General features: G+C 33.3%; 1 protein-coding gene across 8 annotated transcripts in view; it reads right to left on the bottom strand.

Moving 5' to 3' along the window:
• LOC123524816 (echinoderm microtubule-associated protein-like 2) overlaps positions 1–17612 on the bottom strand; it is an 89008-nt gene that overhangs the window by 54081 nt on the left and 17315 nt on the right. For 5 of the 8 annotated variants that reach the window (XM_053537900.1, XM_053537902.1, XM_053537924.1 and 2 more), the window contains exons 2-5: positions 12546–12593; positions 2946–3098; positions 2277–2459; positions 1119–1170 (exon numbers count right to left, since the gene is read on the bottom strand). In XM_053537900.1, the coding sequence (XP_053393875.1) occupies positions 1119–1170; positions 2277–2459; positions 2946–3098; positions 12546–12593 (436 nt within the window). The remainder of the gene's footprint in view (positions 1–1118; positions 1171–2276; positions 2460–2945; positions 3099–12545; positions 12594–17612) is intronic. The other 3 variants (XM_053537916.1, XM_053537923.1, XM_053537910.1) reach the window with 1 other exon arrangement.

The raw sequence follows: 17612 nt of genomic DNA on the forward strand, positions 1-17612 counted from the left end.
AAATAACTGACTAACAGTTACTTCCCTTGATATATAATTTTCATATAATATAACTGTACAATGTTGTGTAACAATATACTACAAGACAACAATGGATGATGGTAAAGAACACAGAAACATGTTTTATGTGCTGTTACAACAATACAACAATCTTACAAGAAATCCTACCAAACAATCTCTCCTCTTATACATTAACTCTCTCTAGGATGAACATGAACATGAAACAAAAACGACAGATGAATAAACACAAAACACTGTTTATGGACAATTTTACATGTGATTAAGTAGAAACTTTGTTTAAGAATAAATTTCTGGTATTTAGAACATGACTTTCATATTAGAATTTAGTGTATCTGACAGTTTCATGTTTATGACCCTAAAATCTATGGGTTGTCTACTGACACAAGCAATCGCCCTATGAAGGTTTAACAGCTGCTGGTCCTAACCTTCTTCTCTAACAACTTTTTGAAAACCATAGTGAACGTGACCTTGACTTTTGCGGTAACCTACTGAGCACAGGCAATCATCAAATGATATCCCACTCAATAACCAAATGATCAATTGATGGTTGCATAAATGATTATTTATTACTAGAAAACCATTTCTAGCTTTGAAGTCACTGTGTCCTTGACATTTGACCAACTGACCCCCAACACCATAAGAACAGGCCATCAACTGACCCCCAACACCATAGGAACAGGCTATCAACTGACCACAGGTAATTAGCCGATGGAATTTGACCAAAACTTTGCTTGGATGGACTGACTGACTGAACAACCTGTGCAAAATTATACATGTATATCCATATTCTCCAAAGGGGTCACAATTACTGCCTGGAAACAGCACAGATCTCTATTTAATATTTATACAAAAAGGGTGGTTGATTTTATACATAAAGATGCATTACATGTAACTCAGAACTGTGTAACAGTTACATTTCTGCTTTAAAGAAATATTTACTGTAGTCATATCCCTTAAAGTATGTAGATAAAATGAATATGTAATGATAATTATTTTATCAAAATATGTTTACAACATGCATGTAACATGCATGTCAACTTCAGTCTTGTTTACACACGTATATATATTATCAGGTAGACAAGTATTCTGATACTTACTTGGAGTGATTAAGCTGTGAACTGCTGTGTGGCCTTGGTGTTTTCTGAGTATCTGCAATTCAAGGAAAAAAATACAATCTCCAAATTTCAGTCAAGGACTGCAGATTGTAGGAATGGTCTAAACAAGTTCTACGAAGAACAATGCATACCGTAGACAGCAAGTTCAAATCTTGACCTCTCCAAAAACCCTCTAGTGCTGGTTGTTATCTTCAAGAGAAGTATGAAACCAGGAAACAAGCCTGAAGCTATCATGGTGAAGATAAAAAAAAGCTATACTTGTGAACTGAATAAACATCAACAGTGCAATCAATAGACCTCCTTCCTTACTCTATCTGATACCAGAGTGTATATCAAAATCCCCTTGATCAAAATCCCCTCCACTGAAAAATGACTGGGTGTTACAAAATCCCCTTCGCACATTTGCAGGGGGTATCATAATCCCCTCTGTGATTAACATTATAGATATATAGATATCAGTGCTCCAAATTATATTATGTTTGCTAAAGGCATTGTATTTACGTGCTTTATGCAATAGATTTTTAAGTTGTATATGAACTTGATGAAAGAAGTAAAAATCACAGAGGGGATTATGATACCCCCTGCAAAAGTATGAAGGGGATTTTGTAACACCCTGTCATTTTTCAGTGGAGGGGATTTTGATCAAGGGGATTTTGATTGTCTCCCCTGATACCATACCTGCCTCCATTACTGATTACAAATTAAAATGTAAAGGGACATGTTTCAGCTATGTGACGTGTATTGAAAGGAGCCAGATAGTATACATTTGTTTGTTTTAAGGTGCCCATGTTTCAGTGTGCTGAAACATTTGAGCCCTTGCATTGGCCTAAGCACTAGAAATCAAACTGTGTGTAGGAGACATTTAGACTAGCAATCCTAGTGTTGTTATTATAAAGATTATACAGGAAGTTTGTTTCCATATAAATATTCAATACTGTCATAACTTCTTTTTGTCTGCCTAACAAGCACGAGAGGTCATGGAGGTCATAAAATAGAAATAAGGTCTTCTATGTGCAATATTAATGGATCCAAAATCTATGACCAAGCATGTAAATTTTGTAATATATGGTTCTTGCAATTGTAATGTGATGAAAATCGAAGTATATTTTTGCAGGTTCTTGAATGCATATCAATGAATACCTTCTGTTGATCCCCATTTTTTCATTGTATTTGCTGAGGCCCCTCTGGGTGTTTGTCTGGCTGAACTAGGGGCACTAGAGCGAGGTGTAAAGTTTGAGCTTTCTATCACCTGTGACTTTGGTCTCTCTGTTCTTCGCGGAGCTGGCGTTTTGAATGGCCTTGATGGCAGAATACTGTTTTGTGCTGAAAGAAAAACATTACAGATTATGTCTCTTTCTAATTATTTCAAAGCTTCTCATTGTACGGAGACCTTGAAAATATTGGCCTTGCAGCTGTTGTCTGTTTATAATATTATGCATGTTGCGACAAACCATGTAACAGCTTAAAAGTATCAATCCATTCAAAATAAAATATACACACTAAATTTTCTAATGTAAAGTCATTGTATTCTATGAAACAGTGACCATTTAAGTATATTTGTGTAAGGACAATGATATATATCTGTTTTCTCTCGATCTTCAATTTACAATACTAGTACAGATTGGCTTCTGGTCGATTGAGAGGATGTATGTAGGTCATCTTGTAAAAAGTTTGTTTAATGAATACAAGTCTAAGAATATTTCTTACGACCCATTTTGTTAGTTAGAGAAGTGGAATCTGGAAAAAAAATGCTGTGACTGTCTTATATCTTAAATTTATGAAATTTCTTCTAAAACTGATTATACTAACATTTTGAGGATGTCTCAACTTGTCCAAGACGTCGCAGGACGTCTGCAAGAGCACCTTTAAGGCATACAATCTCATTTTCTTGTTCACGCACACGTTTCTCGAGGTGAGCGACTCGCTCTGATAGCTCCTGTTGATCCTGACTCAACAGTCCATCTGTGAAAATAAACAACAAAATAATATTATAGTAGAGATATACATGTTTTTGAAGTGATGTTTTCACCTAAACAAGTTTTATTCTACAAAAATGTGAAATGAAGGAAAAACAAACTATTTTATAAATGAATGATAAATGTGACTAGAAAACATTTATTGATCAAAAAGTGTTTAATCTGCTCAGTTTTAATCTGGACAAAGGGAACCAACTCTGTCAGTCTTATTCAAATAATAGCGTTTCAACCTGATACCTTTTAATCTTTACCACTTTTTTGATCCTGTCATGTTGCCTAATTGCAAAGTTTCGAGCCAAAAACTCCTCACAAGTATGATTAGTTGATTGTAATAATCCATCTAGTAGAAAACCAATCATTGAAAATCAGTTGTGTAGCTTTTTGTGAAAAAATAAACCTTTAGTGAGAGCATGCACAAGTATCAGTCTTTAAGAGTTCTGTCTTCGTAATTTTTAACTACTAGCTTAAAGTCCCTATAAAACATGAAAAAACTGTGCATGCTTCATACAGAACATCCAAGACAAAATTCAAGTATATTCAATAAGAACTATTTTTCTCGAAACAAAAGCTTAAAATCTCACTGACTGGACCCAACAACTTTCATCAACTGTATCAAAAATGGGGTTGTAGTAAAAATTGCACTTGGTATAAATTGCGATAAAATGCCTCATTTCATGACTGCTACTAGTGCATACTAGATACCATTGACCAGATACCATTATTTTCCAATTTTCTTATTTCTTTTTTAAAATTAATTCTTTCAGAAAAGCAAGTGGCTGACCGACCATCTTTCAAGGTGTTTTTGTTGAAATTCAAGCCATTTTTTTTTCTCAATTTTCTGAAAATTCTTTTTCAAGGTTGCTAGTGTTTTAGCCTATTTCAAGGATTTTTCAAACACTAACATCAAAGTCAAGGAATTGTCAAGGTATGTGTGAACCCTGCTGAGCACAAGAATCTATTTGAATTTTATTTTATATAGATAGATGTGCACTTAATATCATCGCTATTGAAAGAGAACAGCAGACATTGTTTTTAAAAACAAGACACACTTTGCTTAAAACCCTTACCATTCCTGGACATAATTGGTTCTGCCTTTGTGACCAGTGTAGATCATGATCAGCCTGCACATTTGTACAGTCTGATCATGATCTGCACTGTTCGCAATTCAGTCAATACCCTTTTGGTAAGCACCCCTTTTAACAGTTAATGGCACTGTCCAAATTGGAAGATGGACAAGTCCATTATAGAAATTTAGCAGGGTAAGGATTAAGCTTACACTACAATCTCTGTAAAAAAAAAATAACAAAAGAAAATAAACAGGTACAAAAAAATAGCGTAACTAATTCCAACATGCGAACAATATAGTTACAGGATTCTGCTGAAAAGTTCTAGCACCATGCAACTGTATGTATGAAATGATGAACAGAAAAATGAAAACACAGAACAGTGTCTGAACATTATTTTTAAAAATAACTTAAAATGCATGCCTTTTGGAAGACTGAGTAATTAAATTACTGGTGGTAACAAAAACTAAGTTACATTCTTCTATTTTCTATCATACTATCACAATGTAGGGTAACAGAGTTATAGAACATTATAGGAGCTGTCCATAAGGCAGCTCACTCCACTATTTAACAACTTCTTAGTAGAATAAGGGCAATAAGTTAGCAAGTCTTAAATATTAAACCAAGCTATATTACAATTTAAATCAAAAATTAATTTTCATTATGGAAATGATAACAACTTGCATACAAGACTTCAACCAAATTGTCTAAGGCAGATAAGGGCAATAACTCTAATTAATTTCAATAATCATGGTTATAGAAAATAATGCGTAAAGTTCAAATCAATATTATTTTAAATGATAGCTATTACTAATTAGTATACAGCCTGATATGCAAAACTTCAACCAAATTTTTTAAGTCGAAAAATGGCCATGATTTATAATACATTCCAACAAATTCTTGATATTTCAGTAGGTCTCATATCAGGGAAACATTGTGTGAAGTTTCAGTTGGATTTACATAGCTGGTACAGAGATACAGCTTGGTGTTTAATAGCACACAAAACTTTCACCAAATTTGAAAAGTCGAAAAAATGCCGTAATTCACATCAAATTCAACCAAGAGTTATCTTACTTGGTTAGTTCTGTATAGGTTTTATGACTGTGAAATTTCAACTAATAGCTTGATACAGCTCTGTAGTTTGTTGCATGCAAAACTTTAGTAGAAAAAAGGCCATAATTTACATTAAATTGAACAAAGTCAGGTTCCAACCAACGCATGAAATGATTACTGTCATATGATCTTTTGTGCAAAAAAGCCGATGCCCTTGTGAGTAGAACAGATCTCACTATTCTCTGAATAGTTGAGCTAAAAAATGGTAAAAAACTTATATGGAATCCTTTTACAGATGAACACATTTAAGATCCTAACTAAAAACTCGGACTAAATGAAGTATCAAACTTAACAAGCCCCCGAAAATCTTACCCTTTAACACCATTCAAAACTTATCAAGATGTACTATATTTATACATTGAAAGTTATATGGGCTTTTAAATGTTTCTATGCGATTAAACAAAAATAAGAGAGTAACTGTAGAATAACTTAAACTTGTATGTTACATGCAATCTGAAACCTTATGCAAATAAAGAGAAACTTTAAGGCATCTCTAACAACTTGAACATTTGTTTGCTTTGAAATGAAATGTATTAATGAAACATTAGTGGGGGCTGCCAACAAAGTAAATAAAAGCACATGGTGCAAACAATTGAATTTGGTTAGCATCAATTTGCAGAAGATACAGAGCAGAAACCAAATGATCTCACTGTACGACCTTGACCTTGAATGGGTATAAACAGAAGCTGCTTTCTGCATGTTGTCTCATTGTGTCAAACATTCCCACCAAGTTAAATGAAAATCTTGCATTGGGATAAGAAGACATAGGGCTAAAACGTTTTTGTGAAAGTTTGTCCTCTTTAAAACTAAGGAAGCCTTTTCTGAACATAACTTGCATGGAGAATTCAGACCGAATTTCTGTTATAAAATAAGTCTGGGTATTTCTGACTTAAACAAGAGCTGTCTGTTGACAGCGCGCTCGACTATTCGAAACACTGATAGAAGTATAGGGTCAAAATATTACCTGAGATTTTCAGACAAAAGAAACGGAACAGATAACAAGGGGGGTATTCGATCTACTCCTTACCATGGAAAAAAATGGCGGCCAAAACTGAAAACGTGAGTTTTTCTTACTTTTTTGCTTTTTCAAGGATATCTAGACAATAACACATGTCTATCAACCTGCTCCACTGTTTTCTCTATCTACCAGTACCTTTCCCTTTGGAAACAGCACTTTAGTTTGTCTGGAATGCTGGTCATGAGATTTGAATCGATGGAAAATCCTCCGGTAAACACGGGATAAGGAATAGTGCGACTTGCAAAAATGGTCTTTTTTACCTAATATACTGCAGGTTGTAAGCTATTTTTCTGATTTGAAGGAATATTTCCACATACTTATCTAATACTGTTAGTTTTGCGCAGATCATTGTTCGTATTTTCACAAAAACACAATTTTTGTCCGATGGTAAGGAATAGTGTGCGAAAATTAGAGGATAAGGTGCAGTGCAATTTTTTCAAAGGGATTTTACAGTTTTCTCACATCGTTTCTGAAATAACCAGTAGCCATTTCTCTACCATGTAATAATTAAAGAGGTCTGAATCATGATCCTGGCTGTTAAAACTACACTTATACTGTAGGTGAACCATAGTGTAAACCCTCCTATCGTTAAAAGTCGTTAATGACGAACAATCGAGTGTTCCTTATCGTGCTCGTTTAAAAATAGGCCCCAGAAGCAAATTAAACATACTATAATGCCAATGAATATGTGTTTATACTTGTTACCTAATGTCAATTGGATTTATCAGATCCATAATCCAAAAAAAATGTACTAAAGACAATTTAAAATAATACATACGTTACTGACGCCATGCGCAATTTTTATACAAAAATTCACAACGCTTGACCGCTTTTATAGTTAATGACGGATTTTTTAGTAAATGCAAAGAATACATATTCCCTAATTATTAATAACTGCATCATAATGTGTATGTTTGTGTTTTTACGATTCCTAAACAATAAAACAGATATGACGCCGATGAAGGAATACTTAGGTTATGGATCTATCATACTATGAATATATGAGCTTGACATACAAAGAATAGCGTTTTGGTGTCTTTAAAGGTTATTTCTAGTTTTGTTTCAATAACATGTTATAACATTTGATACAAGATATACTTAGTAGTGATATATTTTTCACATAAACTTTCCTTATGTTAAGATTCCACTTTCGATGATACAAACGTTACCTTTATTCTAAGACATTGAAAATCACAGCAATTCATGTTGAACTGAGAGTAGTTTTTTCACGCCAAAACAGTGCATGCATTTTCAATAAATCTATTATGAAGCAGAGGTCCTTCTTAATTTAAATGGCATAAGAAATGGCAAAATGATATGTGATCAATACAAACATTACTAAAATAACATAAACAAATAAGTGTCACTCAGTTTTAATTGACAGTGTCATCAGTTTGTATCGTCTACGTCATAAGATGCAGATTTCACACATTTAAAGTTGCATATTTGTCCTTGAAGACGTGTTTTCTTTTTATGAAAATGTTCAATGGGCTCCGCTGGTAATGTTCGGTTTAAATAGGAAGCTAATTTGATATATCTTAAAGTAAAACCTATTTGTGATTATATGACAATTACATTTTGTTTCAGTTATATTTATGTTGTTATAAATATTGAGTACGCCATAAACACAGTACAAACTATTGATACATACGTTACGTATGGTAACGTATGTATCCTTTCATACTTGATATCTTACTGACAGTCCATTTTATACAACATGAGGCTTCTTTTATTTTTTGAAGTCAAGGTTCCAAGATAAAACGCTCAGGCATTAAATAATTTGCTGAAAAGTTTTGTTTTTATCACTATTTTTGTTTAAAACATGTCATGCAAATTCTATTTTTAAAATCTGAAAATATATGCTTTAATATTAATTTCTTGTTAAAAAGGTTTATTTACAGAATTGGTCGTATGTCATAAAGATACATGTTTGACATTTTTTAAATACAAAATGAATGGAAACAGCATACCCGTGGTACCCATAGCACAGGATCGGTAACGTATGTATCAATACATATGTTATTGGTGTATGTGTGCGTATATCAGTAATAATAACTCACTGTTGACTTGTGGCGGGTTGCACATCAGGTTAACATTATTATAAAATCGAGGGCTGAAGTCTGAAAGGTGTATCGTGAACGTGAGAAGGCTAAAGGCAGTGCAATCCTTTAAAAGAGAGAATCAGACAGTGAAACTATTAACCCCGTGCTAATTAAATCCTTGGGCAACAGAAAAGGGAGGAGAGAGAATAAGAAAAACAAAATGAGAAACAGACTTTGAGACTTCGAAAAAAAAAACAGTACTTTTTCACAAGAAATGTATAATGTCATAATATGACATTATACATTCCCTGTGAAAATGTACCATGTTTCTTTCGGAGTTTTCGAGAGTCTGTTTCTTAGTTTGTTGAATAGGCTTTGGTTGTTGGAGCGCAGGCTTAACCGAAAAGATAGTGTTTGTAGTTTTTACTAAGAACGTATGCCACCTTATATTACTTTGTTTTCGTTTCTATTAAAATTGATACCTTAAAACGAATCGCTGCCGTAGAACTGGTAACTAAAAGGTAAAAGAGCTACCTTGAATTACTGTTAAGGTAAAAATCTGCAAGTAAAAGGGCATAAAATTTTGTTCCAACCGTGATATATCTTGAAATATTTTTTACAAGACTGATGATATATTTGAAAAAGTCTTTACAGTAAAGACAGACTTAATAAAACTGTTAACTCTCTGAATGAAATTTTATATGTAGAATTGTCGGTTTGTGTTGGTGCTTGGTTCATGAATGTGGTTGTACTCAAATAAAATTATCTTTTCTTCATTTTTTGGAAAAGTTCTGACACGGTGACTTGTGATTACATTTAATTTTCAATATTTGAATAAGTACTTTTTCTTCGTGCATTTCATTTTATACAGCTTAATGTTGTGTGATTCATGGATCCAATGACAAAGCGCTTGTTATAAGGGCTGTCACCTTATAAATATACAAGAGAACGAGATTATCAAAGCTGTCTATACGAATAATTAATTTGACAATCGTAAGAAATAATTGATTTGAATAAATAAGTATTTGTGCTTTTGATTTACAATGGTTGGCTTCAATTTGATGGCAATCTTGAACACGAACTTTGGTGCCCGAAAATGAATTTATTCGTTATTCTTAACTTGGGATACATACGTTACCATCAGCATATTTCTGATCAGATGGTAACCAAGATTGTAAAGTCATATTGTGCATAAGATTATGCTAATTATATGTCAACGGTTTTTACTACAAAGGTATAACCACAATATTTGTTGTTAAAAAGTATTATTGTAAAATAAAATTAATTAAATTAATTAAAGTTGCATGTTTTATGTTTTGACAAGTTTGATACGTGTTATTGTTGATTGACATAAATGTTTCCAAGAAAAGCTTGATAATTAAATGCACTTAAATTCGTGGTAAAAGATACATAATGTTGGTAAATAACAATCATATTTGCCACATATTAAGCCATTACTTGAATGTATCTTTTCTCATACCCAGGTAATTCAGTGCAATGATACTTACGTTACTTTTGTAGTGCAGCTTAAGATACAAGCAGGACACATAAAATATTCAAATTGCTCTTCCAAATGTATATGTTAATGGCATCGTAAGAGTATATCTATGATTTTATGAGCTAATTATGTTTGCGATTTGCCTTTTGTCAATGTTTAAATATGTTTTGTAACAGTTAAATGTCTGTTCAATAATCTACTAGCGAACTTGCGAGGTATATTCTTAATAACTCTAAGTCAACGTTAACTTATAATGTAAGAGTTAACCATAATTATGAAAAGTCATATACATAGTTATAGCTTCAGCCACGAATGATTTCTTGTGTTTATGTATCCATAAAGTCGTGAATTAGTGCGCCTAAATGTCGCATAACGTATGTATCTTAACGCAAAATTACAAAGAAGAGCGGTATACTTCAACAATGCATAACACCTAAACAAGTTAAGTGGTGTTGCTGATTTTTCACTATCTTTAGTAGCACACTTTGTATTTAAGTAGGTTTAACTTTTAATGGTTTCTTAAGACAAAAAAAAATATTTCAACATTTTGTAAGGCAATTGCTTGTTATTAACGACTTTGGCGCTATACCAAATAGAAATTTATTGATACTTAAATGTTGGCGAGGGATACTATATTAAATACTTGCTAAACATTTGGCTTTCAGTACATCACGTGTCTGATAGACAGGCGGATACCTTTTAAATCTTACTACATTTAGCAAGAGATAGTTATAAATGATCACCAAAATATTATTGTAACAGACTTTTACTTGATTGTCTCTGAAAAGAGCGAAGAAAAAAGTTGCTTGAAGAAGTGAACTGCACCTTATCCTCTTATTTTCGTACACTGTTCCTTACCATCAGACAAAAAACTGTGTAATTTAAAATTACGACTTTTAATCGGCTCCAGACTAACCATGATGGAAATATATATTGAATTTTTTCTTCTAATCAAAAAATAGCTCACAACTATTTGAATTGTAAGGAAAAAAGACCATTTTGCTAATCGCACTATTCCTTATCCCGTGTTTACCGAAGGATTTTCCATCGATTCAAATCCCATGACCAGCATTCCAGACAAAATACAGCACTGTTTCCAATGTTAAAGGTACCGATAGATAGAGAAAACAGTGGAGCAGGTTGATAGCCATGTGTCATGGTCTAGAAATCCTTGAAAAAGATAAAAAGTACGAAAAACTCACATTTTCAGTTTTGGCCGCCATTTTGTTTTGGTGGTAAGGAGTAGATCGAATACCCCCCTTGGATAAGACAAACAATGTACCTGCATTTGTGGATTTGGTTTAGTCTTGCACTATATAGCAATGTGTGACCATGCTGGTAAGCAAATATTCAAAGTTTCAAAGCCATATATCAAACAGTTAATAGACAAAAAAGCGAATGGTATGCCAAACCTAACTAATTTCTATGTCCAAACAAGGGCCATAACTGAGCTGAAGTCCTTGTCCTAGGTAAGTAGACTATGAATGTAAACAAGTGGTCAAAGTTTCAAAGCCATATGACAAACAGGTTAGGCAAAATAGAGACTGGTACGAAAAACTTAACGGATTTCCAAGTCCAAAAAGGGCCATAATTCAGCCAAAATAGTTGACAGAGTTATGTACTCTTGCCTACAGATGGGAATCATGATGATAAACAGGTGTTAAAAGTTTCAAACGTCAAATAGCTTTGACAAAACGTTGACTAGTATGAAAACTGAACCAATTTCCAAGTCCGAAAAGGGCCATAATTCAGCCAAAATAGTTGACAGAGTTATGTACTCTTGCCTACAGATAGAAATCAAGATGATAAACAAGTGTTCAAAGTTTCAAAGCAATATGTCAAATAGTTTTGACAAAACATGGACTTGTACGAAAACTGAACCAATTTCCAAGTCAAAAAAGGGCCATAATTCAGCCAAAATAGTTGACAGAGTTATGTACTCTTGCCTACAAATATAAATCATGATGATAAACACTAAATCGTGGGCTGAGCGTGAAACTATTGTAACTGTATATAGATACAGAACAAGATACAATAGTTTCATGCTCAGCTCTCAAATTGTTCAAACTTTCAAAGCCACATGTCAAATAGTTTTGACAAAATATGGACTTGTACAAAAAGTGTACCAATTTCCAAGTCCAAAAAGGCCCATAATTCCGCCAAAATAGTTGACAAAGTTATGTTCTCTTGCCTACAGATAGAGACTGTTATAATAAACAAGTGATAAAAGTTTCAAAGCCATATGTCAAACACTTTACACAAAATGTGAACTGGTATGAAAAACTTAACCAAGATTTCTAAGTTAAAAGGGGCCATAATTCAGCCAAAATCCTTGATAGAGTTATGTACTCTTGCCTAAAACTGGACATGGTGATGGTAAACAAGTGTTGAAAGTTTCAAAGCTTTATCTTAAAAGACTTTGTCAAAAAGTGGACTGGTACGAAAAACTTAACCAAGGTGTGACGCCGACGCCGTGGTGAGTAGGATAGCTCTACTTATTCTTCGAATAGTCGAGCTAAAAAATTACACTTGACCTTCATTCTGAATGCCAGTGACATTCTTATAAAGGTGCATGCAACAAAATATCAACAATAGGTTATGAGAAAGCTCCCTGGAGATTCGCCCTCCATCTTATACAGAAGTCTGTTCAGACCTTGCATACTTTTTTTACTCAGTCTTCCTGTTGTGATTTACATACCAAGCTGCTCGGTGCAGAACCTTATACTCCTTTTTGATGGAAAAATCTCTGAATTTAACAAAATTTTAACTTTATATATCAAAAGCAAAGTTAGCAAAACCTAAATGACACCAATAACTTACCAACGTAAAATACTTTCTTCATGTATGGAGGTAGTCTGCATTCAAACCCTGTGTTTTGTTAACAGGAGATACCGTAACTCCCTGAGGCTACTCAAATTTTGTAAAATTATGTCCCTTTTCTTCAATCAGCGATAAGCAACAGAATTATTTTGTTTTTGTATAAAAAAAAAAGAGATTATCTAGTCAGTAGCCAGACTAATATAGAGGTGGAAAAGGCGACTCAAGCTACAGACTCAATGCCTAGTAAAACAAAGTTTTGGGGTCATATGAACTCACTGCCCAGGCTAGAAAGACCTACTGCAAGTTATGATGGTTTTACCAAAGAGCCACTAATCAAATGATTAGATAATGCCTTTAATTGTCAACCATAAAAAGGCAGCTTCATGTATTAAACATACAATGCTAAATACCAGTTTCATCAGATCTTGGAAGAAGTAAGTTTTGCAAAAATCAGCAAAATATTTTTAAGGTGTTTATATCAGTGGTCAAGCCTCTATCCTTACCACTGATAGATAATATAAGAAGGGTTTGCCTTGAAAGTTATTTTAAGCTTAAAAATAAGATTACTTGATAAGAACACAAGTGCATCATTTATCACCTAAAATGTTTTTTTTTAATAATCTGTTATTTACAGAGTAAATGAAACTTTGATAGTAAATACTTAACCCAGAGTACTGATGTTTATCTTATTTCTCTTATTTTTCAATTTTACCTTTAATCATGTAATCATTTTTAACATCTTATCTTATATGAATCAAGACCTATTGATTATACACTTGTAAAAATGCTTCAGTTGTGTTAATACATTTTTCTGATCATGCAATATAGCATAGAAGATAAAATATTTACAATAAATTACTAGAAATGAATGGTTATTTTATCAATAATGTACTGTTTGCTCACAGTCTAGTACAAATATTGAAGAGAACCTTGAAATGTGGTAAATACCATAGATATTATATCAATAAGTACCGATATTGTATCGGTTCAAATTTCAACAACCTAAATATCAACTATTATTTTTATAGTCTGAACAGACTTTGGCTTGTTGTGGGTTTTCCTATGTGTGCACTGGTTTTCTTGCACCTATGTAACTAATGGTCGAGAAAATTCAACATTGCCACTTTTCTTTTCTTTTATTTGAGCCTTCCTTAAATGTTGTATACTTTCAAATTCCAACTCCAAAATATGTTATTCAACAGAAGCAAGTGTATTTTACAAAATCTGTAAGTAATGAATTTGTGATACTTTTATTGGCTAATTAATGCAACTCGCCAATTCAGAAAAAACAAGAGCTGTCTCCATAGGATGACACATGCCCCCGATGGCACTTTGAATGAATAGTTATGGCCGATGTTAGAGTTTAGGACCTTTGACCTACGGACCTGGGTCTTGCGCGCGACACGTCGTCTTACTGTGGTACACATTCATGCCAAGTTATTTGAAAATCCATCCATGGATGACAAAGATATGGACCGGACACGCCCATCAATGCACTATCCTTTAACAACTAAGTGTGACCTTGACCTTTGAGCTACGGACCTGGGTCTTGCGCGCGACAGGTCGTCTTACTGTGGTACACATTCATGCCAAGTTATTTGAAAATCCATCCATCGATGACAAAGATATGGACCGGACACGCCCATCAATGCACTATCCTTTAACGTCTAAGTGTGACCTTGACCTTTGAGCTACGGACCTGGGTCTTGCGCGCGACATGTCGTCTTACTGTGATACACATTCATGCCACGATATTTGAAAATCCATCCATCGATGACAAAGATATAGACCGGACACGCCCATCAATGCACTATCCTTTAACGTCTAAGTGTGACCTTGACCTTTGAGCTACGGACCTGGGTCTTGCGCGCGACACGTCGTCTTACTGTGGTACACATTCATGCCAAGATATTTGAAAATCCATCCATCGATGACAAAGATATGGACCGGACACGCCCATCAATGCACTATCCTTTAACGTCTAAGTGTGACCTTGACCTTTGAGCTACGGACCTGGGTCTTGCGGGCGACACGTCGTCTTACTGTGGTACACATTCATGCCAAGTTATTTGAAAATCCATCCATCGATGACAAAGATATGGACCGGACACGAAAATTGCGGACAGACTGACAGACCGACAGACTGACAGACGGTTCAAAAACTATATGCCTCCCTTCGGGGGCATAAAAAATTGTGAATATTAATCTGGAGCATGTCCTAAAACATGAACACTCACGTTTCGCAAATTCTAACCATGTAATTGCTAAATAAACCTGAATTTCTAGATTGTCAAGTCGTTTTAAGCATGATATCAAACTCATATTTTATTTTTTGCAAACATCCTGCACCATGCATATCAGGAAATGTTCTGTTGTTACTTTTTGTGAGGATTTTTTCACCTTATGTAAAGTACTGTAATCCAGCTTAAGTATTACAATGTGACCTTGATATTAGATAAATTATTTAGCATACAGCTTATCTGGATCTAGCTATGACTCATAATATAAAATTTGTATCATTTAACTCCTAAAACATTTTTTGTTTGTGTTTCTATTCTGTTCGTAAAACATTGCTGCAAAGTATTATTTTCTGAGTTCATATTACTAAACAATTTTATGCTCATTACTGAACCTGTGAATTAATTTATGCTTCTTTTTGGCATTCTCTAAAAATATCATCAATTATATATGCTTTTATTATCTTATTTTGATGATATTTGTACTAACTGTTTTGTAAACTAGTTAGTTCCTTATGATTAATGAGACTATAAAGCGACCTCTCATATTGTATATAGCCTAAAATATACATAAATCATGGGTAGCAAGTCATGTTATATACATTGTTGAGACATTTTATTACAAAATACATGAACCATGAAGATCAGACCATGACCCCATATTATGTGGTAAAAGATAAACCAAATGACATTAAAGACACAAAACAGGCTAAAAATGTACATAGCAGTTAGAGATTATAATCAATACTTGCTGAATTTAATTTAATTAGACTGAAACTAAGGTGGAGAAACCAAAAATTACTAAACACCTAAAAAATTAACCATGTACCTTAACGAGTCCCCATTCCCCATCATTCCCTTGTAACTTTCTATTCAATCTTTCTATTCTCTCCCAACTCTTTAAATGATTACATTTTGATGAATGACAAATACGCTTTTCTTTTTTGCTGAATTGCAAGACCACACCAGATTATTTTCTTGTCAAAACCTGTGCCAAAATAACTACCAAAAAAAAATTATTCTGCCATTTCAATGGTATTTCAAGAAACAATGAAACATGTCTCAAAACGCCTCCTCATCAATAAGATCAGCCTGTCATTTTGTACTTTATAAAGCTATCTCTGTTTCACTGTCAAATGATTATATTATCAAGTATCACTCATGCTCAAAGATTTCCCTCTATCCTGTATGAATCACCTGTTCACATTCAAAGTTTTTCTCAATCATATCAAGTTACTTATGTGGTATTAACCTTTAAATTTAATGCAAACACACAAAAATGAAAAATCAAGAAATGTCAACAAAACATTATAACAACATGCCCATGGGAAGTCTAGCTGCATTTGAAAGTTTTAAAATGAAAATATTCTAACATCATTTATCAGTTTGAATGAAACATAAACCAAAACTTGAATAAAAGTAATCTGAATCTGATATGGATCATTTTTTATTCAAAATCATGGATGGATAATACCAACTTTTTCATTTTAGTTAGGATTTATGCAAAACAATCATATTAGCCTATGTGAGACTATTATCTATAACAAGAGCTGTCCATTAAACAGCCAATGCTCGACTATTCGAATTGTTGTCAAAGACTGAAATATTATCTTAAATGTTAAAATATCTATAGAATTTCAATCCAGTATCTGCATTAGTTTTGGAGATAGTAACTTGCATGTAATTTTCTAAGTCCAAAAGGAGGCATAATTTGGCCAAAATACATGTCAGAGTTATGGGACTTGATGCTATCACCTAAGTTTTATAACCCTGAAGACACGTGAAGTTTCAAATCAATATCTACATTTGTTTCAGAATATTTCAGGCAAATTTTAATAGTTTTTTGCTTTGAAATGTACAACCAAGGTAAGCGAAGGGAGATAATAATAATTTTGCACATTAATTTTGGCTAAAATCTTTCTTCTCAATGTAAACCTTTTACTTTTACTTTTTTATATTCATATCATTCCCTCGGCAACATGTTTACACTCTAACTAAGCCTGATTAGCCATCTTTAAGCAACATTTCAAGACATTTTTCACCTTTCAGATATTTCATAAGATTAATTTAAGCAACAAGTGGTCCATTATATAAACAGATATATCCCTATTAGATGTGTACGTCTAATGTCTCTTATACTTTTTAAATAAATTACCTCCCTTTATTGTGGGAATATTCAACAAGCAGCTTATTTCTTTTGATTACACTTCCTTTTTCACATTTTCATTTGTTAATTAAGCTATTTGTATATTTCAACCATCTGAACCGAATGGACAAGTTTCATAACTGCCTGAATAGCTATGGAATTCTTAACCAAGACATATAAAGGGAGGTAATCATAACTTTAGAAACTTGTATTTCCACCGCATTCTTGCTAAACATATTGATTGCAATGCTGTTGTTTGATAAATGTAACGATATAGTTCTGATATTCCTATTATTTCTATCATTTTCTACATGAAGTTATGACTGGCTATCAAATTTATACTTAATGCTACAAAGCTCTATATTGGTTTGGCAATCAAGTCAATACTGTGATCTTACATATATCAAAAGTTCAGAGAATCAATTTATGTGCAAGTTTTGAGCAAATCCATTTCAGGACCAAAATATTACTGTCAGTTCGATCTACATTACATGTATTTAAACACCTGGATTTTCGTCTCAAAGAGAAGTATGCAAATAGGCAATATATTTGCATTTATTTT

This window comes from Mercenaria mercenaria, chromosome 1 (genome assembly GCF_021730395.1).
Source record: "Mercenaria mercenaria strain notata chromosome 1, MADL_Memer_1, whole genome shotgun sequence".
Taxonomy (NCBI): Eukaryota; Metazoa; Mollusca; class Bivalvia; order Venerida; family Veneridae; genus Mercenaria; species Mercenaria mercenaria.